The sequence below is a fragment of the Protopterus annectens genome, chromosome 1.part0 (genome assembly GCF_019279795.1).
Source record: "Protopterus annectens isolate FY-2018-M chromosome 1.part0, PAN1.0, whole genome shotgun sequence".
NCBI lineage: Eukaryota > Metazoa > Chordata > Ceratodontiformes > Protopteridae > Protopterus > Protopterus annectens.
In genome coordinates, this window is record NC_056725.1 from 1799101491 (window position 1) to 1799126550 (window position 25060).

Here is a 25060-nt window from a genome sequence, read left to right on the forward strand (position 1 = left end):
CACACACACGTTATGTGTTTGTCTATAAGTATGGGAGTCTAACGTTCGTTTGATGTTTTATTACGTTGAATGGGAAAAGCTGTTACCTCTGATCACAAATCATCTGTACTGGCTTTTTTTGACAGTGACTGTAGCACAGTGGGGTTTGGGAAATTTCCCCATTCCCCACTGTAGTGGAATCTTGGACTTGGTATATATAATCAGAAGGTGTGGGACTCTCTTTCCCATTTATTCAACATGTGATACTTCGGGCAACGAGCAATTTTCAGCGCTCATTGTTTTTGTAGCAGTTATAGGTTTTATTGGCTCAGGTTGCTAGCCCAAGCCCCAACCCCCCTTGGAGGGTGGTGGTGGGGTGCAGCTGCGGGCTAACTAAAATCTACAGTATAACCCAAAGATGGCAAAGGAAAAAAAGAGTCCGTTTCACAGTGCTTTCTTGGATACAATATCAAAGTCAAAAATCCCTGTTTTTAGGATCGTAACTAACAATGAGGGTACAGGGCATTTGCTTTTAGTGACCTAGAACAGATGGGATCCATGAACTTAGGAGAAGCAGCAGACTCTATGTACTCATTCTTTTTCAGGATATCAAGTGTAATGAAACCTACTAATGACAGAATACCTATACTCTGAGCACTGTGGGAAGAAAGGAGGAGTAAGACTCACAACGTAGGCAGAATTCTTACAGACAAGCCCTACACAGCCACTCTTACCCCAGTTTTATAACGAAGGATATGACTAGTACATCCACATAGATAATGGATTTGCAACTCTTGACCTCAGTCAACAGCTCTCTGAAGGCTTTGAATACAGGTATTGGTCTGCAATACATGCAGAGACCATAGCCCACTTTACTGTTCCAATAGAGCACTTCAATTCTGGCAAAATCAAGTACAGGTTATAGTTCCTGCAATTACCATGCCACAGTAGAAACAGCACAAGTCAAAGTGATAGCAAATGTCTAAGGCAGATGTGACAATGCAACTTTATATCCCAAAACCAACCTGCGGCCAGCTGCAGGAAAAAAAGTATGAGGTGCAAAGCTCTACATTCAGTATGGGAGAGGTAGCTAGTTCTGCTGCTGTGAGGGGTGAACACAGTGAAGGCCATAGAGACACAGACAAACAAGACATTAAACACCACCATTTCATGCAGAGCAGTGACTCACCATGAGCTCTGGTGACAGATATTGCCAAAGAGGTAGGATACATTTTTGTTTTCACCATGAGCTCTGGTGATAGATATTGCCAAAGAGGTAGGATTCTTTTTTGTTTTTGAGACCCAACCCCAATAATCTTGTCTTCATTCTGTAGTGATATGAAAGCAAAGTGCTGTTTTCTTTTAAAAAGTCCTTTATCTTGATTTTACCAATGGTGTTTGACATAATGATAGTCATTGCTGTCAGACACGCTGAAATATTCACCTCCTCCTGCCTCTCCATGTAGAACTGTCATACATAGACTAAGTAATTAAACATTTTATTTTGCTAATACAGCAGTCCCAAAAGAAGTCAATTGTAAAATGATGCAGACTATTACAGTCTGAATGACAGTGTGAAGTCACAGTTAAAACTCCTTTAATGGCGGAGCAACAGCAACATGGCTTCCAGAGACAATAACTATGGGGATCTTTCATCTGTGGTGTAAATCTTGAGAAAAAATATGCTTTTTATTCAAAACAGCACACTCCTGTCTCATAACATAAGACATGATCACATGACTGTTACAGCTCTGAGTGCAGACTAAAGTCAATCAAGTGTAACACTTACATGAAACACTAAATTCCCTTTTATTCATTGTTAAGCAGACTGCTGGGACCTTGAAAATATGAATGCAAAAATATCCTTTTAACAAGGATGACAGATGGCTAGAAGGGAGGGAGGCGATTGTTATTTGCACCATTTCTGGAAAGAATACTTCAGTCAGGGACTTAAAAAGAGGCACTGAGCCTGTCAAGTTTATCAGGGCAGATCAAAATGCAGCAAAACCATCTACCTTTGTAATGAAAGCAATTCAAGTAATGTGTCTAACTAATGATGCATCACATACCAGTGCTGGAAACACTGTAAAAAGAAGTCACTTAAGTTTTACCGCATGGTAATATTTTTATTTTCCAATCACCCATACTAGGCATAAAATATTTATCAGTGTCAGCATTACTGCTATGCAAATGGGAACTGTAGAATTAACTTAGTCTGAAAAAAAAAGTCTATAATCTACAAAATGCTGACAAGTAAACAATAAAGGTGGAAAAGTATTTTAATGGGTGATAAACATATCTGCGTGTGTGTGTGCGTGTGTGTGTGTGTATGTGTATACGCACATAAGTATATGCATGTACACAGGTATTTCCTGTTGTTGTCATAGTAGTCTAACAAAGGATGATGGTTACAGCTCCTAATTTATCAACACATGTAATGATAATCTGACATTTACAGTTTATTTGCTATTGTGTGTTTATTTGTATGTCTAAGTGTGTATTATACAAATACACACATAAGTAATGACCACATAGTTGAATGACCTCTACAGCATAAAACAGTCCATAGGATTACTATGAGAACACTTAATATTGCAGAAGAATCGAGGTAAAATTGGTAATGATGATCAGGCAGAGTTTTTTGGTACTTTTCTTAGAGGGAAAAAAGACTAAATTAATATCCAAGAAAAGTAAACTTCACGTAAGACAGAGTATTTCCCTCAATGCTGCTAAACCCTTGTCTCCATCCCTTCTACTAGATGCTCCTTCCCCCAATACAACCATGTTTTTTTTTTTTTATTAACTGACTTGCCATACATGCTGTCTATCACTACTATGTGCTCTGTCAACCCAGATTTTCATAAAGAGTTACTAATGTCTGACTCCATCCATATACCGTATAATCCCTCTCATTACATCAGAGTGATGCCTCCAGGTGCATCTGCAGTTAACTCATACTGACGCCTCTAGGCATCAAATACTGCTATGCTCATATTTGCATCAATAATTCCAAAACCATGCTATGTACAAGGTTTTAAAAGATTTCATCTTAAAGCTTACACAATGAAACTCAACTGCATTAATATTCAACCTCTGTCTAGTGCAGGTAAATAGATATTAACTGTTGCTTTATGATATTAGTTTATATAGATATAAGTTTCACAGTTATCTAAATATCTCAACAACCAAGTAACACAGACAGTACTTCTTAGCCTCATATGAAAGCCCTAAGCTAGTTGAATAAAATGTTGCTAACAGTATATGTGTAACCTCAATAATTGCTGCGATATTGTAAGTTGTTTACAAAATATTACAAATGCAATAGTTACTGTGTCTACTGTGACTTATAAAATTCAGTTTAAAACCTAGAACCTAAACAATACTACCACTATAAAAATAGTTTGTGTGAAGACTTTGGCACTTGCACTTCTTTCATAACCCCTATGGTTCTAGAGATATGAACATTTGTTTGAAATTTGAGGACAATTTTATTGTGTTAAAAGGCTTAGGCTCCAACCATTGGAAGTTACAGTGTGAACTCCCTGAGCTACATTGGAGTGAATGAGTTAATGGATTTAACAGTTCCTCATGCCAAGATACACAGTAGCTAAAACTGAGAAAATTCACAGTCAGGGACAAACACGAATTACCCTTCCAGTCAAGGTGATTTCCATCTCTCACATCCCAGCGTTCTACTAAGCCACAGTGCTGCAGCAGTAGCATTGTTGCCTCACAGCAAGAGGTTCTCCCGTTCGATTCTCGGTTGGAGCACCTTCTGTGTGGAGTCTGCATGTCCTCCCTGCGGTCGAGTGGTGTTCGAAAGACATGCGTAGAATAGGCATGCCTTCGCTGAAGGTTGGGCGTTGAGCTGGCACCTCAGCACCTGTAAAACAATCTACTGCCAATCATTGGCAGACCAGAGTTCCGCTGTGGCGACCCCTAACCAGGAAAAGCTGAAAGAAAGAAGAACATCCCAACGTTCTACTACTCTGCCTATAAAGCAGAGATGCCAATATTACAAATACGCTCCTGATATAAACTAACATTTTCCTGCTTACATAACACACACATAACAGTACATGGCCTTGCCGTTTTTGTTTCATCTTATTTACAGGCAAGCACTATTACAGCAGCTAACAGAAGTTCCTGGACCTACCTGATCCTAAAGCTAAGCTCCTAGGACACTGGTTAATACTCTGATTATGGGTTAGAAAAAAAGATGAACTAGTATCATTAGTATAATCAGGAAAGAAGGAAGCAGAGAAACAAAGACCACATGCAGATGAAAGGAGATGCAATGCTACATCTACACAAACAAACATGATCTCCCCTCTGGTGTACTGAGTAGCATTTTACAGGCATATTCTAAAATGACAAGTTATATTTACATTCACATACGTAGGGATACAGGAGGTCAACCTCTTCAAAAGACAAAAATATTCATGTTCTAATAAGAAATCATAACCTAATTTGAAAGATGGAAGATTTAGTGACGACCTAAAAAAAAAACTCACCCTGTCATGGAAACAAAGTGGTAAAGGCACACATTTCATTCTAGTACAAGAAAAATGGGCAAGTGAAATAATTTATGACTGTTATTCAAAGATTTAGAGTGAAGCTTGTTGATTTTAAAAAAGACAAAACTGAAGATAACAGGTTTCCACCATTTCAGAATGTGCTTGTTAGTCACCCCCCACATTTTCTTCTATGTTAAGTGCACCAGGCCCAGCAGTCTACCTTCCAAACTGGAATACAAAAAGGCAAGCAGTGACAGCAAAAAAAAAAAAAAAACTTATAACCACAAAGCACAGCTCCTAGAAAATGTCAGAAAGGAGACAAATACTAACTGTTGAAAATATAACATTACTATCCTTTTAACAGATTAACAAGCAGGGATTATGAAGGAAGTCTTAACTAGCACAACATTACATCTGTTCTACAAAGTCATACAGCTAGGAAGAAATTAGTTCCCACCTTCTCCAGTAAAGCAGTACTTAGCTTACTGATTGCAGATGATGAATGTTTAATTAAAGCTTCTGTTTGGCTTAATGGTTAATCTCTGTGAAAACCCAGTACATTGCTTGCAGCTTAAATTAAGTCTCCCTTGCTAAATCAATTCACTGACTACATCTGTTAGAGAAAACCCACTGGGTTAGCATGATTCTTTTACAGAATGACGGTTTAAAAAAAATAAAAAGCTGAAGATTTTTTCCCTGAAAGAACATGCCCCTTCACATTGAAGATATGACAGCACCACAGTAGTACAAATATCACTGACTTACCATTTCAGTGTAGGCTTTGCTTTCAAAGCAAGAGAGAGTGAACACTTCCAACACTGCTGGTCATACACGGTTTAAATATATGCACAGCTTACACATGATACAGAGACTGTTAAACTCAAATTAAAATACAGCAAATTAAGTTAATATTGGCTGCAAGTGATTTGGTCACTGACTGATGTTGATGTGACACTCTGACCCTATGTAAAAGGGCAAAAAAGGGGATTAATGAACATTATCTGGAACCTGAAGAAGTGACTACATCAGTGATACACATACACAGCAGTGAGCATTGAAGAATTCAGTCTTCATACTTACGTCTCTAGATTGTCACCTTCAAGCACAGTTTGAACAGGAAGGTAGCCAAGTCGTGGATGTTTCGCAAAATACTTCTTTGACCGAAACTTGTTTTTCAGCACTTTGGTGAAATCTCTTACATCTTCCCCTGAGGTGGTCTAAAAATGACCAACAAAACAGTGTCATTTTGTAGTGCAAATCTGATGTTTTAAACGTATGAACCACTGAAGTATGCATACCTTTCAGTGAAGTATGTTTATAGCCTCATACAACAGTACTTACCTGACTGAAAGCTAGATTATTTATACACCATCTTCTAGATAGTTTAGACTAGTCTTTTCTTAGAAAAGGAACACAACTAAAATAAGCCCCAAAAATCTATTTTTCAGGCAAAGGTCAATTCTGCGTTTTAAAAATTCCATAACAACATTATCTAAAATACAAGCTAGCATATTCACTGACTACCTAGTTAGACATTTCTTGAGAAAACTATGCATTTTCACATCCTGACTATGCATTAACAGAATAAATGTTTTTAAAACTACAGACACTGCTTTACAGAACTGCATGAAACAGTAATCCAGGGGCAATTATGGGAGGAAAACAACACCCTGAAGGACACAGTTCACTATTCCTGTTAACGGGATCTGCAAAACCAAGCAAACAAGTTTTGTCACAGGAAAATACTGCAACACTCTTGGATGTAATGCAATGAACTCTTGCAGTTACTATGACTGGTGAAATGATGTCACTGCATCAGAAGCGATTACGTGCGTAACACGCTGCAATGTCAGGTATCCAATAACTTTATACTGACATGGATGCTTTGGTAATACTAAGACACACTACACGACACTGAGTTTATAGCTCTGTGTCTCAGACTCCCACACTTGCATGTGTCTTTACTTACTGAATTGTGTGGCTCAGAAAGCACATTAACTAAAACATACAGTTCTAAAATGGCACTAAAGAGGCTAAAGTACAAATAATACTCGCTCAGAAGGCTTGTGTGAAAAGAACACGAAAGAAATTTAAACTGCAATTAGAAAATTACTTCTTTTCAACCAAGAAAAATAAAACTTAAGGTACATCAGAGTTCACATTTACAAAAGAAGAGACTTCATAATATATAAAAGCTGATTATCTCAAATCAAAAGTGATAGCGTTTGACTCGTGTTTGCAAAAGCTACAGCAAACAATAATCTTTACTTCTATAAGTGAAAGGGCTAAAGCTGGCTACAAAGACTGCTACAGCTACTACTTGCCAAGAGGAAAGTATGAAAAGCTTCATTAAATAAAATGCTGTGAGGTCAAAATATGGCCCCCTCTTCAATCCAGCACCTGGCAGAAGCTGAAGGTGAGTTGCTACTTCTGTTCCAACTGTTTTCAGTAGTAATAAGTTGTGATCTAAAGTGCTACAGACAAACATCTTTCTCCTGGACAGATGCACTAATCTAAAAGTCTCACAGCCAAAGCAGTCATCAATCTTCTGTAGCATTCTTAGTTTCCAGAGGCTCCCACTGGTAATATCTCAAAATAACCCTCTGCCATTCCAGAAATAGCTGCATTTCTACAGCTGAATAAGAATGAAAAGCAAACCCATACAAAACACACACACACACACACACACACATATATATATATATATATATATATAGACAGATACACACACACACACACACACACACACACACACACACACACACACACACACACACCTGAAGAGAAGCTTAAATCTGCTGCTGAAACAGCTGTTTTAAAAATTAAGTCATGCTTCCCTAAAATGTTTCTGTCTGTGCTGTGTTGCCTGAGCAGATGGCAGTCTAAAGAAAACTATTTAAAATGTTATGCACTTTTTCTTTCTCTTTTTCTCATTTCCTACTAGTAACCCATTTGGTCTGCAAAATGTGTGTACCTTTGCAATCTGTTCCCTTGTAAATACAACAGGGATAAAAGAAAGGGAAATGACTAAAATGTTTGCATATATAATCTATTGCATCTTCTATGCCTGCAGGTCATAACAAGTAATCACAGAACAGCGGACTAGAATTGTGAAAAGAAAGTCCATGTTAAAACGCAGACAGTTAAATTCATGTTGACATGCTATGCATTAGGGCTGTCTACTCTACTCTACCTAGGCTGGTGTAATCAGGTCCTTGTCTTTTACAAGTAGCAAAAATGGTTTTAGTTACTTTCGTTACAACAAAACAAAACAAATATGGAAAAGCTTACTTCTATGGAAGGTGATGTAACAAAACCATAGAGCACCACTGTGTAACTGAAAGGTATTAAAATGGGAGCTTGTTTTTCTGTTCTGTCCTGCTTGGCAGAACTTGATGACACATCTATAAAGGGTCTGTACTCTGCCTACGTATTTTAATATTTCTCCAACTCAAGATTAGTCAGAACCAGTAGTCTTTAGTAACAATTAGGTTGTTTAGTATCTGTACATCACTTTTTTTCTGTATATACTCTGTCCAGTTTAACTTAATGCCATTTTGATTTTCCCTGTGCCCTTTTTCATTCCTTTGCATACTTAACCTGTACCTTACATATTACCTTACTGCTTAAGTAATGTTTATTCACTTTCAACATCTGGTTGCTGGTCTTTATTTTATATATCAATGCTATTTATCATCTGAGAGGAGGGTTATCATTTACCACTGATTAACAACCTCCAAATACCTAAACTGTTTTGGCCTACTACACAGAGAAGATATACATGATTTTGTTAATAGCAGCAGCAGATAAACAGAAGTCCCTAGCAAATCCAGGAAGCTGGCAGTAGTATTATGCCAGGAAGAAAGCCGTGGGGAATTTGAGAATTCTGCCAGACTTCCCTTGGAACTGTGTGTGTGTAGGTGTGTGGAAATAACTTGTCTAAAAGGCAGTTACCATCGGTAAGGGATAATGGAAAACAATGACAATGGGGCCTTAGGTGCTACGTCAAGACTCAGCTCTGAAGGTGGCCTATGTGCACTTTAATCTATGTGGTGAATTTTGAAAGTTCATACACAGGACAGCAGTGCATACTCGTTTTATGCTCTTGGGTTCAGGTTGCATTCTGTAAACTGACCACTGAGTTAGACTTGTGTGCACTCTCTTCCTTGTACTTTAACCTGCTGGGTAACAGTAGTGTGACTAGAGATAGTATTCCTCTGTTGCCAGCTGGGACCTCTTCCTCACATATTTGGTTGATACTGGTGGGATTTAATCCCCAGGCTGTGCCAACCATCACATTTTGTTAGTTAATGGTGGGATTCAAGGCTTACGAGTGTCCCCATCTCTCAGAATTTGGTGGCAAATGACCTCTTAATCATAACAGGGGCCACTGCTTAACATATAATCCTAATGACAGCTCTTACAACAGTTAAAGCAGTAGACCTTTATAGAAATCATCTTAATAAAACACACACACACACACACACACACACACACACACACACACACACACACACCTAAGCTACTGAGGGTGACCAATATGCCACAGGATCCCACAGACTGTACTCTTCCATAAGCCACTAATGACTACCTACACTGCAAAAGTATGTGCATTGAGCTCAGTATCTTAAAGAAATAGGCAGCCTTCCTCTAGCATCTGTTCTTTCCCATCAGACAAGGTCTATGCCCGACATATCGAAAACAGAACATTGGCATGTTTGAATACCAGGCTTAATCCCTGATACAAAACGGTAAATTATCTGACTGAATAGAATCCATGACTGTTAGGAAAAAAAAACATTTTTAATTTTATTTTTTCTCTGTTAGTGAAGCAAGGCACATTCTGCAGAAATGACAGTTTTCAGATGAGGCCCAGAAGCACAGTTATTACTATACAGAGAGTGCCCTTTTTGGTCTTGGTCAGTATAACATAACATATCCTGTTGTGCCACTATTAGGGCATATTCCTTTTTTAGTGGGGGAAAAGGGTTGAGTGACAACTCTGCATGGTGGGTATACAGAAATGAGTTCTAACTCTGGAACTCCATGGCAGTGAATGGAAAATTCTGGGCCTGCTAGTTTCAACCACTCAACACTGAGTGGCACCATATGTTAGTCATAATGTTTTCCAAGTGCTGCATTAGATACCTTAAGACAGTTTCCTAGTAGTACACTGCAATGCTACATTCTATGGCAACTGAGGGAAGGAGTTATGCAGAGCCCTCCCCTTAACAAAGCTAAGAGGTTAAGAGTTATGATCAGTGGTCTTCCCTAACTCAATTCAATCATAACTTGGAGAAGTCGGTAGGAAATTGGAAATTTACCCTTGGTCTAACACCTATTTCTCCAGTAGACAAAGGTAGCCTGTAAACAACCACATGCCCGAGCCTACTCATTAAGATAATCCTGGGTTATCAAACTCATCAGATACACTTGGGAAGCATGAGTAGGCTTAAAAATGCCCCTTGGGGTTGTTAGTCTAGTAATCACGTATGAACCTAGAATACTAAATCTTGCAAGATATTTCATTCTGAAGTGCATATCTTTGCAACTGATTGCAATAATGTTCTAGAATATCTGAAAACTATAATTTTATTAAATGTCGGGGATACTTTATTTATATACAAAAAGAACTCTTATTTACAACAAATTTACAATTATTTGATTCCTCAGCTTATCTAAACAATCCTTATCTTGGTTTGTGATTTACTGTGGAGTTGATTCATAAGAGAAGTTTTATTTGAATTTATATTTTATTTTTTACCAACGTTTTTCACAGTTTGTGGGAAGGAAGGGATAAATTGTAGACAAGAAAGATTTACTTTAATTTACATTTTGTTGTTTTACCTTTAATTCTCACTGCTGGTTGTTAGAAAAGGATAGGTTTTAGGCAGGCTCTAGCCATCTTAAGGGTCCTAGTCAGCTATAAATTCACAGACTTCAGACAGGGCAATCCAGATCTTATCTGAACAATCCTATCTTGGTTTGTAATTTATTGATCTTTATTGTTAAAAAGTTGTTCAACTGCGAGCAATAGTGAGCAGAAGCTGTAAAGGAATTACAGTTTTTGTCTGACTTTCAGAACTTGTATGGTCAGAACAACTTTACTGTACTTATTTTTTGTTTGAAGTTGAATATGGACTCCTTAAAATGAGTATTCCATTAATGATTCGTTAAAACATTTTTGTACAGTGTAATAAATATTATTCGGATTTAAAGGCAACACCTGATAACACTGGTGATCTGTGTTCCGGTTGTCAAAAGTTGGATGAAATCTAGACTTAATGACGACGATTGCACTTGTGCAATTGGCGCGCCTTAGAGAACTGTTACATATATTAATGACTGAACTGATGAAATAAATGTCAGTCAAAGAACAAACAGAACACACTTGGGAAATGGATGTGTATCTTTGTCTGTAAAGATCATTCAACCTCTATGAAACAATATGATGCCCCTGACAACTGTGGAATTCTGGATGCAAGTATTCAACAATCTGAGGATTCAGAGTGTTTAGGACACAAAAAAAGAAAGGAAGGAAGAAATTCACAACAAAAAACAAGGAAGAAAAAGAAAGTGATAAATGTCGGTAAAGTAAAGAGAATACATACTAAAAAGGACACTGCTTTGTTTCTACAGAAAAAGGCAACATTTTTCCAAATGAGAAGGTAGGAAAAAAGAGGCAAGGGGCAGATGAAAAGGAAGAAATCAAAACTGAACATGGAAGGATTGAACAACATTACTGTAAGAAAAAGGGAAAGACGGATGTTTACTGCATGGCTCAAGCTGTGGATGTACAAAAAGTCAGCTGGATGAGAATTGTATGCTTGCAAATTTAATACACAACGAAAACAGCGGGATTAGTAAGACTAATGTTGATGAAGAACACTCCTTTGTAACAACTGACAGAGCAGACATTACCGTATTAGAAATTAAAGAGTCTTCAGATTTGGTCAGAAAAGATATTCTTGTAATTGGAGATTCAATTATTAGTGGAACGGATACTTATATTTGCAGAGAAGATAATGAACACTGAGTAGTGTTATGCTTGCCAGGAGCAAAAATAGAAGATGTGAGACAAGCCACGGAACGTTTTAATGTAAGGAAGTACATATCTATTTTTACTCATGTTGGTACACATGATCTCATCCGCAAGGACTCTGTGACTGTTTCTAGGGAATTTACAGCTCTCTTGGATAGCATAGCTTGTACTGGCATTAGGATGTATTTTTCAAAATCAAACACAGAAAGGATAGTCAGGTCAGGTCACCGTGAATGAAAAAAATGTTGGGGGTAAATACCTACATGGAAAAAATGTCCTACTTTAAAAAATGGAAATGTATACAGCAACCAAGCCTAGTTTTAGGCACACGTGTTCAGGCAGGACAGCACACATTTGTCAAGATCAGGAATGAGAATTTTTGCAGCAGATATTTTGCAATATTTGACAAACACTAGGCAGGATTTTTGCCAGGTCGAAATCTTAGTTCACAGACAGCAACATCTGATTGCTGTTAATGCTACGAGCAATAATAATAAAGTTTTTTTTTAATGGAAAATTTGCTATGTTCCCCCAAGATTGATGTTGTTATTGTTTGTGAAACATGGCTAAAGAACAATGACTGGAAACCACTTCTGTCATGGTATAAATGTTGTTACTGTAATAGACATTCTAACAAAAAATCAGGTGGAGGTGTTATGATAGGGATTAAATATAGGTATGAGACCTGTGATTATTACATGTTCAGTGATAACACCAATACTATAGACTGGATAACTGTGACAATAAAGACAACAATGGAACATATAACAATTGTTGGAGTGTACAGACTGCCAAAGTCAAGTGCTGATGACCTAGAGGAATTTATAAATGTCTTGCATGAAACAGGATGGAAGAATAATATTAGCTGGAGACTTAAATTTACCAGAAACAGACTAGAATAATATTGATTCAACAGAATTAGTAAGGAAATTATTCACAACGTATGTTCAGAAACAACAATTGCTTCAGATTCTGGAAAATAAAACTACTAGGGAATGGAACATACTAGACACCGTTTGCATTCTTAAAAAAATTACTGTTACTTCAAGTACAGTTTTACCACCATTTATGTGCGGTGATCATTGGGTAATGAAGGTTAATTTGTTGCTAGATAATTCTGCCAAACTGAAATCTAAACCAAATGCACAGAAGTTTAATTGCAGATTATGTGGACGCAAAACAGTCAGTATGTAAAACTAACTGTAGTGATGCGTTCAGTGGAAAAACTGCAAATGGAATGTGTAAAGTGTTGAAAGTGAAATTGAGTGCAAAAAAATCAAAAAAATGTTTAGCATCTGTATCTAGGCATACAACGTCAAGGGGATATATTGCCATAAGAACAAGATACAAGGTGAGAGAAAACAAATATAAGAAATGGAAGACAGGCCGAATTACAACTTTGAAAACTGAAATAAACAAGCTGTACAAACAAATTAAGAATAATGTGAGACAAGATCAAGAAAAAATGAAAGAAATTTTATATAAAGGTATTGAGCATAATAGGAAACCTTTTTATTTTCTACATAAGATGTGGAAGGAGTGAAGACAAAAATTGATAAATTGTGTGTAGATTCTAAAATTTATTCTCAGATCCAACAGATTATAGATATATTTACAAAATCTTATGCAAAGCAGTTTGGCTCCACAAAGAGGGTGATAAGTTGTCCCAGTGACATCCAGGTAACTCCAGATACTGGAATCAAATTAGATTATATTGAAAAAGAACTATGCAAACCGGATCCAAACAAAGCACAGGGAGGAGACGGAATCAGAAATAATGACCTGAGAATACTTCAGCAAGAACTTACAGTACCATTATATCTATTATTTACTAGGTCATATAAATATGGGGAGATTTCTCAAGATTGGAGACATGCAGTTATTAAACCTGTCTAAGGGAAAGGGAAGTAGGACAAACCCATTGTTACAGACTCTTAAATCTACTTTCATGTTGTGGAAAAATAATGGAGAAGGTGATATTGGATAAGTTATTGACAGAAGTGCAAAGGTTGGGACTTGAAAGCATATATTAGTATGCATATGTTGAAAATATTTATTTATTTATTTTACATTTGTTAACCGAGAAATTCTGACTGGACCAGGTCCATTTTCAGCGGAGGCCCGGGGAGAAAAGCTCCAACATCAAGTTATACAAATACAGTACATCCAGCATAATACACAAAACAGGTTACATCATGTATGCTGAGCATAGTAATATAACAAGAAATTAATAAAAACACTCCAGGTAAAAGAAGATATAGAACATGTGTAAAAAGACAATGTCAGTCATACATTAGTAAGAAAAGAAAATATATCCAGTAAGATTCTACAGTTAAAAGTACCCTTTCAGATGACCAAGCCTACAGGGGATCAGAGCTCCAGCATGTGATCAGAGAGGAATTTGGGGAGTTAATAGTAGTATGGATAGGGTTATGTAATACAAGGGCATAACCAGGTACTAAGAAGGTGCGATTTGAGGGAGTTTTTGGATGTGGAGGGGGCAGTGGACACAGATAGGGGAAGAGAGTTCCAAATTTCTGGCAACGGTGTGGGAGTAGAGCGCTTTCCCTGTATTATTGTTAGCCTTGGTGATGGAGAGGAGAGATTTTTCACTGGATCTTAGGTACCGGTTTACAGTATAGATAGTAAGTAGGTTGGATAATAAGGGTTTTTTTTCAGGATATTTGACAATATTGTAGGCTGTGCCTAGCTGGTGATAGTTAAGTAGCTGTGGTAGCTCAAGCCATTTTAGTTCTTTTAGTGCAGCACAGTGATTGGTTCTATAGGTTGAGTTAATAGCAAACATGGCTATTTTATTGTAGCATGATTCTAGCTTGTCTAGGTCACATTGTCTGATCTGGGTACAGATTGGTGCTACGTATAACAGAGATGAGAGGAGGTGGCTTTGTGCAAGAGTGACTCTTGCTTTTTGTGAGAGAAAGGACTTATGCCTGTATAGGGGAATCTAGTTTTTTGTGTACTAGTTTTATGGTATGTGAAATGTGAACATCAAAGTGAAGATTGTCTATTTCAATGCCCAGAAGTTTGGTGTGGTTAGAAGGGGAGATGGTGGTGCCGTCCTTAGATGTTATGGTAAAGGACAGGTTTTTTTTTTTTTTTTTTTTTTTTTATCTATTAGGGGGTAAATAGTAGCAGTTTTGTCTTTTTGGGATTTAGAATTAGTTGGATACCAGATATCCATTTTTCTACTGAGATAAAGGTATCTTGAGTGAGTGTATGTAGGGTGGTGGGAGATGAGGCGGAGCAGATCAGAGTTGAATCATCTGCATATTGTATGAGTGTGGCATGTTGTGTACAGCATTTGAGGTTATTTGTGAAAATAGAGAACAACAGCGGGCCCAGTATAGAGCCCTGTGGGACACCTATGGTGGCTGGAAGTTGTGTAGACAGAGTTCCTTTCCAATGGACTGATTGTTGCCTGTCAGATAGGTAGCTTCTGAACCAGGCTATAGTAGAGGAGGTGAAGGATAATGATGTTAGTGAGTCTAGTAGAATGGAGTGGGAGACCATATCAAATGCTTTTGAGAGGTCTAGGAAAATGGCTGATACATATTTGTTATCATTCCTGTGAAGGTTTATATAATTAGTGAAGGATAGAAGGGCTGTAGTAGTGCTGTGATGTGGACGGAAACCGTGTTGTGTTAAGAAATGTCATCACTTGCAAGTGGATGCATTTCTCAAGAATTTTGGATAATGGGCAAAGGATGGCAATAGGTCAGTAGTTGGAGAATTCATAAGAATTATCTCCTTTATGATGTGAGATACTTTCCGGACTTTGGGTATGTAGGATTCTAGTATGGAGCGGTTGATAAGGATGGAGACAGGATATGATAGGGAGTCACTAGCCATTTTTTAGGTATGCAGCAGGTATGTTATCAGCTGCTAGTGTGGTTGGCTTAAGTTTTAGGAAGAGTTTTTTGATAGTTGAGGTGGGCACTGGTGATAGGCTAGGTTGTGACTGAGGTAGACTGTTTTTGGTTATTTGACTGGACAGGGCTAAGATGGATTTAGTAAAATGGTTATTAAATTGAGAAGCTATGTCTAGGGTATTGTTAGTAGAGACGGGTGCTAGGGTTGTGGTTTTGCCTGGCTTTAGTAGGGAGTTAATGGCATGCCAGAATTTTTGTGGACTATTTGAATATTTCCTTTGGATGCTAAGAAAATAGATTTGTTTGTTTATTTTGTATTCAGCCTTGGCCTTGTTTCTAAGCTGTTGATAGTATTGTCTGGAGCTAGGGGTTTTGTCAGTTTTCCAGATTTTCCAGGCTTTATCTCTAGCTTTTAGTAAGGCTCTGGTGTCCCTATTTAGCCAGGGTGCTTAGTTGGCTTTAACTCTGATCTTTCTGCTGGGAGCTAGACTGTTAAGGATGTTAGAGAAGGTAGTATTGAAGTAGTCTACTGCCTGGTCTAACCCGAGTGTCCGTAGTGGTTCCCAGTTGCAGTGGCTTAGGACAGTATTTAAGGTTACGGTCATCTCATACAAATTTGTAGACTACTGGTTTGGGGTGATTGGAGTGTTTCTAGAGTAGGAAGGTGGGGAGATAATCACTTAAGTCATCTGGGAGACAGCCTACTGTATAGTTTACTACCTGTAACATGATGTTCTCTAACAATATGATAACAGTTATGAATGAAAAATTGTGCTGTGATGTAATTTATATAGATTTAACTTCAGCATTTGACAGGGTCATATACAAAACACTGATCAATAAATTAGAACTAGGTATTGATGTACTTTTGATAAATAAATAAACTGTACAACAGAAGGAGGAAGCTACTACATGATGGAGCAAAATTCCTAATAGGGAAGGCATCTCTGATCAGTACTAGCAAAAAATTACGATCCCTCATAAAATCCTCCAAGGCCAGCTTAGAGAGAAAAATTGCACAGGACACCAAAGACAATCATAAGGCTTTTTTCAGTTATGTTAGAAAAGTACAGTTTTGTACCTACCATAAATGTAGATGTCCGAGAGGTATGCATCTGCAGTCCTAACATATGGGTTGTCCTGCCTCAGGCAGCCCCCCGGTCGGCCTGATTCCAAAGTCTGGGTCTGGCCTCGGCTGATGTCGCACTTCACCCGACGTCATAGCTGCTGTGAATTGGGTATAAAGGCATCAGCTGACGCCATTTTCCTCAGTGTTTCTTGCCCCAGATGCCAGGTGCCCTCTAGGAAGGCTAAATTTGGATAAATGCAAATGTTTCCAAACAGTAGAGAGCAAACAAAAATAAACATGTATATACATATATACAAACAAATACACCATAATAGATTCCCCCAGCTAGCTACAAGATGGGCAAATACCCTAGGAGTACCACAGAGGGGAAGGAGGGTGGGTAATCCTGACTGCAGATGCATACCTCTCGGACATCTACATTTATGGTAGGTACAAAACTGTACTATGTCCTTCAAGGATGCATCTGCAGTCCTAACATATGGGTAGAATACCATAGCCAAACTGGGGGAGGAGGCACTAAGATGATTATGGTGTAGCTAAGATCCCTTGCAAAACAGCAGTTGCAAAACCTGCTCGGGATCTGGAGTATAAAGGTAGATTATAATGCTTGGCAAATGTATGCACGGAGCTCCAAGTAGCAGCTTCTAAAATGCCTTTGGTAGCCACTCCTCGTAAGAAAGCTGTAGTAGTGGCTGTAGCCCTTGTGGAGTGAGGTCTGATGTTTTCTGGAGTTGTCTTTCCATGAAAGGAGTAAAAATCTAATGCAATTTCCTATCCATTTTGAGATTGTCTGTTTTGAAATTGCTTTTCCTTCCATTCCTGTTGCATATGCTACCAGAAGCTGGTCAGTTTTTCTATTGTTCTTGGTTCTGTCCAGATAGTAGCGCAATTGTCTGTGCACATCCAAGGTATGCAGTAGTCTTTCCCCCCTGTTCTGTGGGTTGGGGAAGAATGTTGGTAGGTGGATTGCTTGGTTCAATGATACCCTGGAGACCACCTTTGGCATAAAAGTGGGGTTAGTTCTCAAGGACACTCTATCCTGATGGAAGATAAGGAAGGGCTGTACTGCCATTAATGCCTGTAATTCAGAAACCCTTCTTGCTGAAGTGATTGCAAGTAGGAAAGCAGTTTTCCAAGATAAGAACTGTAATTCTGCTGTTGCTGCTGGTTCGAAAGGGGGAAGTGTTAACTTTTCCAACACAAAGTTAAGGTCCCATGTAGGCAAAGGTGGCTTCCTTGGAGGCTTTACATTTTTAATTCCTCTCAGAAACTGCCTGAGTAGAGGATGAGAGAAGACTGGAGGATCCATGTTGTATTCTGCTGAAATTGCTGATGCATGAATCTTAATGGAGGAGTAAGACAGGCCATTGTGGAAAAGCTCTGCTAAATATTCCAGGATGTTAGCTATGTTTGCTAATGAAACATTTTCTCCTTTTGCTGCACTCCAAATGAGGTATCTTTTCCATTTGGCTGAATAAGTCTTCCTTGTGGAGGGTCTGTGAGCCTCCAGGATAATGTCTTTAACCCTCTGAGATAAATCTGGGTTATTTTGTTTTATGTAATATTCCAAGCAGCTAGCTGTAGTGTTTTCAAGTTTGGATGTAGGATCTTGAAGTTGTTCTGTGTTAGCAGCAAAGGAACTAGAGGTAGAGGCCATGCGTGTGTCCGAGACATACTCCTCAGTAGCGGGTACCAATGCTGCCTTGGCCAGTCTGGAGCTATCAGGATGATCCTTGGGTGATCTTCTTTGATCTTCAGTAGCACTCTGTGCATCAAAGGAAGAGGTGGGAATGCATATGCTGTCAGGTTTTCCCAACTGAAGGATAGGGAGTCCACCTTCCAAGCAAGTGGGTGGTATGTCCTTGTGCAGAATTTCCTCAATTGGTGGTTGTGTGGGGATGCGAACAGGTCCATTTCTGGTAGTCCCCATTTCTTTGTAATGGATTTGAAGATGTCTGGATGCAGCATCCATTCATGAGCATCCGTGGTAGTTCTGCTTAAGGTGTCTGCTAGTATATTTTCTTTTCCTGGCACAAATATGGCCTGGAGCTGAATGTTGAGGTTCAGGGCCACATTCCACAGGTCCATTGCCATCCGGCATAGAGGATATGAGTGTGTGCCTCCCTGTTTGTTGATATACCAACATGACTGTGGTGTTGTCCGTCCTTATTAGCAAATGACCCTGTTGAAGAAACGGTCTGAATGTCTGAATTGCCTGTTTCACTGCCAGCATCTCTTTTTGATTTATGTGTAGGTTCAGCTGGTCTTGTGTCCATAGGCCTTGTATACACTTGTCCACCATGTGTGCCCCCCAGCCTAGGTCTGAGGCGTCCGTGGTGATAGTCTGGCTTGGGCGAGGTTTGTGGAAAGGCAGTCCTCTGTTCAACTGACAGGCCTGAGCCCACCACAGGAATTCTTGCTTCAGGCATGGAATTATTGGAATCTGGGCTTCTAGACTGTGCTTGTGTTGAGACCATATATTCCTTAGGTACCATTGCAACTTCCTCATATGCAGCCTGGCATGTGGAATCAATATTATGCAGGATGCCATGTAACCCAGGGCTTGCAGGACTTTCCTTGCTGTAAGCTGGTTCTGTGTTGTTAATGCCATGAAATAGAGTGGTAGTTGCTTTTGCTTTTCTGCTGTGAGAAATGCCATCTGATTTGAAGTGTCCAGTTCTGCACCCAAGAATGTTATCCTTTGGGATGGTACCAGTCTTGACTTTTTCATGTTGACTGTGTATCCCAGGGCTTGCAGTAGTTGTATAACCTTTTCCAAATCTTCTGTTAATTTGGTCTTGTTGTCCGCTTGTATTAGGCAGTCGTCCAGGTATGGATAAATCTGAATTCCCTGAAGCCTGCAATGAGCAATTACTGATGCCAGGCATTTCGTGAATACTCTGGGCGCAGTAGATAAGCCAAAGGGCAATGCTGAGAATTGATAATGCTCTGATCCTGCAAGAAATCTGAGGTATCTTCTGCAATCTGGTCGTATAGGGACATGCAGGTATGCCTCCTTGAGATCTAGAGTCACCAGCCAAGACTCCTTGCCCAGCATGGGAAGAAGTTGCTGTAGGGTCAGCATTTTGAATTTTGGAACAATGAGGTATGTGTTCAGAGCGGACAGGTCGAGAATAGGCCTCCATTGATTTTCTTTCCTTGGTACCAGGAAATGTCTGGAGTAAAATCCTTGTCCTTGTTCCATAGGCGGTACCTTTTCTATAGCTCTCATCCTTAGTAAGTGGTTGATTTGTCCTAGAGCATTTGTTTTTTGGTTTGGTGGTAGGTTTGGCATTTCTCTCTTTTTTGGTAGAGTGTGGAACTGAAACCTGTAGCCTTTGTCTATTGTCTGTAAAATCCATTTGTCTCCTGTAATGTAATGCCAGTTTATGGAAAATAAGGCTAGCTTTCCGCCTAAGGGTGCTTCCAGTTGTTCCCTGGTAGGCGGTATCAGAGTCAAGTCATTGTGTCTGTCCTGTGGAAGTGGTAGTAGCTGGATCTGTGGCAGTACTTCTCTGGCTGTTAGGCTGCCACTGACGTCCCCTGTAGGCACCTCTGGATTGCCCTCTGCCTCTTGGGCGCCTATTTCTGCCTCTCTGTGCTCTGGAGGTGTCTGGAAAGGACCAATTCTTCGAAGGCCAATTTCTACTAAACCTCAAAGGCTGGACCTGTAAGAAATCCTTGACTGTTTGGACAGATTTTGCTTTTTCTTCCACCTTCTTTAGCACTTGCTGTGCAGGGGAGCCAAACAAACTTTGTTTCTCCATGGGAGCATCTAGGAGCTTTGACTTTACATGGTCTGGTAAGGATTGCTCTTTTAACCATGCATGCCTTCTGATCACTGTTCCAGTCATAGCTGATCTAAAGGAAGCCTCCAGTGCATCATAGCCGCATTTTAAGGAATGATTACTGACCTGCTGAGTGTTATGTACCAAATCCTGAAGGGACTTACGGTCTATAGTTTCAGGAGAGGACAGTTTTTTATTTAGCTGATCTAACAAAAATTCCTGATACTGAATCATGTGGAATTGACAGTTTAAGGCCCTAGCCGAAAGAGTAGCAGAAGTATAAACTTTTTTACGCCATCTCTCTAATGCTCTAGATTCTCTTTCAGAGGGGAGGGGGTTTTTGGCAGAGGCAGCTGCTACAGCTTTGGGGCCCTGTGAAATGGTTTCAAGATCTGCAATAGGAGCCTTATACAAGTGATAGTGAGTGTCCGGGACCCTATAATATCTGTCGGGCTTAGCAGGGGCCGGGGGAAGAGAGTCAGGGGCAGTACAGGCATCATTAAATGCATCATCCACAACTGTTAGTACTGGAGGAATGGCTAAAGGCCTATGCTGTGGTAAATATAAAAAGGTCCTTAGCCTTTTCCTTGAATCTGAAAAATCCTGGCCCTGCCATTGAAATTGCTCTCTCATAGCATGTAAGGTTTCCCCAAAAGAAAATTCCTCAGGAGGAGAGGCAGAAGGAATGGAGTCTTCTGCATCAGAATCCTCATATGGAGAATAAGGGCCTTCTGGAGGATTTGAGTTTTCTGAATCATCCGAGGAATAGTCTGTAGAAACTGGATCCGGGGGCTCTGCTCTAGGCCTCTTCTCTGGAGGGGGTTGAGAGGCCCTGTCTGGGTGAGGTTGGGATCCCCTGATCAAAGAAATGAGATCCTCAGCCAGGCTGAGCATTTGGGAACTAGAGGTAGGCCTGTGTGAGGGGGATTTAGCAGGCAAGGCCTTAGAAGTTTTAGCTGCTTTAGCCCTAGAGAAAGCCTTGATAGACATAGATGCAGGAGGCCTGGCAGCTCCACGTGCAGGAGTAGATATGTCTAAAGGAATAGTATCAGATAAATCCTGGTTGCCTGCTACAGCAGGAGAAATTTCAGTAGCAGATTCAGCCATGCTGTGTGAGGCCTCAGCTGTCGGAGGTATGCTTTCGGCCGAAGGAAGAACCGAGGACTCTGTTTCAGCCAAAACAGAGACACTCGCGGTTGGCTTAACCGTGGTTTCGGCCGAAACCGCGGACCGCGAGTGTCGGTCCTTTTCCTTACGCTTTTTAGCTAAATGTGAAGTCGGAGTCTCCGACGGCATTTTGTAAGCAAAAGCGGGACCAAAAAACTCCTCTGCAAACTCCGACCGACGTCTAAGTGTCCGTCGGTTGAAGGAAGCACAGGCTAGACAAGCTGATACGTCGTGGTCTGGGCCTAAGCAAGGAAGGCAGTAAGAGTGGAAATCCTTATGAGGTATTTGTTTCCCACAAGTTAAACAATTATTTACTTTTTCTGACATCGGCTGAGGCAAGAAAGAGTCCCCAACGGGGTACTTAGCTTTTTAGAAGTCTTCGGTAGTAGAAATCTCTGGATCTGACCGACCGGCACTTGCGAACAGCTTCTGCTTTGGGCACCGCGTGGCAAGAAAGACTGAGGAAAATGGCGTCGGCTGATACCTTTATACCCAATTCACAGCAGCTATGATGTCGGGTGAAGTGCGACATCAGCCGAGGCCAGACCCAGACTTTGGAATCCGGCTGACCAGGGGGCTGCCTGAGGCAGGACAACCCATATGTTAGGACTGCAGATGCATCCTTGAAGGACATCCTGGGATGCAACTCCCAGACTTGTTCTGAGTTGATTCTAAACGACAAAAAATACACTGAACCCACAGACATCGCCAATATCCTGGCAGACAGGTTCAGTGCAAACTTCTCCACCCCCTCCCCCCCAAAAGAGCAAGCATCTATCCCGGCAGAGGGCTGCCTCCCAAACATCTCTGATGCTCAGGTGAAGGCTGCCCTCTCCAAAGCAAAAAACACTGCTTCCATGGGACCAGATGGCATCCCAGGTTGCGTCCTACATGAACTCCAAGAGGAACTAATCCCTCAAATAAAACAGCTATACAATCTCAGCCTCACTACAGGATATGTGCCCACAGAATGACGTACAGCAACAGTGGTCCTACTCCACAAAGGTGGAGCCTCTACGGACCCTGGAAACTATCGCCCCAGAAGCCTGACTAGCTTAGTCTGCAAGGCTATGGAGAGGATCATCATGGAGCTCATAAACAAAGATATTGGGGACCTACAGACACTAGATCCTACCCAGTTTGGCTTTGTCAAGGGCAGATCCTGCCTTCTGAACCTGGTTGACTTCCTCGAAACAGTCACCAAAGCCATAGATGAAGGGAAGGTAGTCCACACAGCCTATCTGGACCTTGCAAAGGCATTTGACACAATACCCCACTCGGGCATCATAGATAAGCTATCCAGCTTAAATATATATCACAAGATGGGTCGCAAACTGGCTCAAAGACAGAACCCACAGAATGAGAGCTGCTGGAGCCATGTCCGACTCGAAACCGGTCACAAGTGGCATCCCACAGGGTTCTGTCCTGGGACCACTCTTGTTCGGTATATACTTTTCCGAGGTACAGGCAAACGTGGGAGGACTATGGCTCACCAAGTTCGCAGACGACTGCAAACTGGGTGCCATAATCAACTCTCCAGCTGACACAAACATCCTTCAAAAAGGTCTCAGAGACAGATTAACTGGTGCCAGTGCCATGGTTTAAAGCTAAATGCCAAAAAATGCACAGTCATACCCTTTGGCAAAAACAATGTGCCCACAAATTACCACATAGGCGGAAACCCATTAAGTACAGAGAAAGTTATTAGGGACCTGGGGACCCAAGTTGATAGTAATCTCTCCTTTGAAAACCACATTGCCAAAGTGGTTAGAAAGACCTTCTACATAGCCCACCTCATCACAAAGGGTTTCACATCTAGATCAAGAGAGGTAATCGTGCCCCTTTATTCATCCCTCATCAGGCCCATCATAGAATACAATGCCCCTTTTGGGATGTACCTTACCCGACACTTGCAGCAATTAGAAAGACCCCAAAAGTATCTCACCAAGAGGATCAAGGGTCTCAAACAGATGCCATATGCTGCTCGGTTAAAAACTCCAGCTCTACTCAGTTGCATACCGCCTACTTGAGGCGATCTATGCCTGACATACAAAGCTATGTCAAATCCAGAATTAATGGACATGCTCCACCTCAGTAAATCTAAATCCCTTAGAGCCACACGCTCGAGGGACTTGAACCTCAGCACAGAAATAAATAGAACTTGCTGGAGGGACATGTTCATAACCCAGAGGCTCCCTTCGCTCTGGAATAGAATTCCAGTTCATGTGAGGCAGAGCACCTCACTGAATCTCTTCAAGAAGAATCTCGATAGGTGGATGGGGGATCGTAGGTTTGTCCCAGGGATTACTCCCGTGTCACTATTAGACAGAGGCACAGTAAACTAAACCTTAAAAAGGGCACAGTATACTCAAATCAAGGGGTGGCGTAAGCCATACAGAATCGGGCTAGGCTTATAATTGCCCCAGGGCAGATAGCCTAGTATGAACCTATAAGATGGATAGCTGCATAGTTTACAATGCTGGCATCTGGTTTGTTTTGATGAAAGAGTTGGGGCATTATTTCCTAAATGCATCACATTTTCAAATGGTAGGTTTTATAATTTAAAGGAGGTAGTAAGTTTTGAAAACAGACCAAATGTGGTGCCCTTAAATTTTAGAGGCACTTTTGCCTGTGGTCATTGCAAGGTGTGCCATTTGGTAAGAAATTTAACAGGAACTCAAATTAATGGAAAGAACTTTATTTCTAATGATGACTAACTGAGAATCTTATGGGATGGTACATATAGTAGGATGTGCTTGCACCAACCCTAAGTGGTATGTGGGTCAGACTAAAAAAAGTAAAAATTCATATATTGGAGCACTTGGGTGATATTAGGAAGAGAGATTTCAAAAACCCTATAGCTGAACATTTACATAAAATCCACCAAGGTCTGGATACTGTTTTTTTCTTCAGTGTATTAGCACTGCCTTTTCTTCCGGGGGTGGGTGGGGAGGGGGGGGGGGTAATTTTTCAGAAATTGAATACACTGGAAAATAAAACGAATTTAAACTTTGGAACAATGTAGCCTAGGGGTCTCAATTAGGAAATAAATGTTTGGCATTGAAATTTTTTTAAATGAATAGGTTGTTCAATGCTTTAATTAGTTTAAATTATATAACTGCACAATTGAATATTCAATTGTCATATAGGTAGTCCTCCTGTATTTAAATCATACTGCTTAATTGTTGAATTGAATTATCCTGAGAAGGCGAATGGCTGAGGTACCAGAAGATCAGCATTAAACTGGTGGTGTTTGAACAGCTTGGCTTCGTTTTTTATTTTGTTTGCATTCATTGAGTTCACTGTTGGTGTGATGGCCTTTGGTGACAGTCCTGCACCAGGGACAGAAGCAGCAGGACTGTACATGCTTCCAAAACATCATACAGTTTCATAATCACAAGTCTGAGGAGTGTGAAATGAAAATCTCTGCATTTACTATGTTTCAGTTATCCTTGCTCAAGAGCCATGCAAACATACAAACTTCTACGTACAGCATGTGACGACCACATAACTCAGATGTGCTCTTTAGAGCTGCAATGGAACAATGACATCTGGGTTTAATGTTTGCATTTTACAGCTGTCACTCT

General features: G+C 40.2%; 1 protein-coding gene across 4 annotated transcripts in view; it reads right to left on the bottom strand.

Moving 5' to 3' along the window:
* Nucleotides 1-25060, bottom strand: part of UTRN (utrophin) — a 4744936-nt gene that overhangs the window by 361765 nt on the left and 4358111 nt on the right. For all 4 annotated transcript variants that reach the window (XM_044069601.1, XM_044069592.1, XM_044069610.1 and 1 more), the window contains one exon: nucleotides 5577-5713. In XM_044069601.1, coding sequence (XP_043925536.1) covers nucleotides 5577-5713 — 137 coding nt within the window. The remainder of the gene's footprint in view (nucleotides 1-5576; nucleotides 5714-25060) is intronic.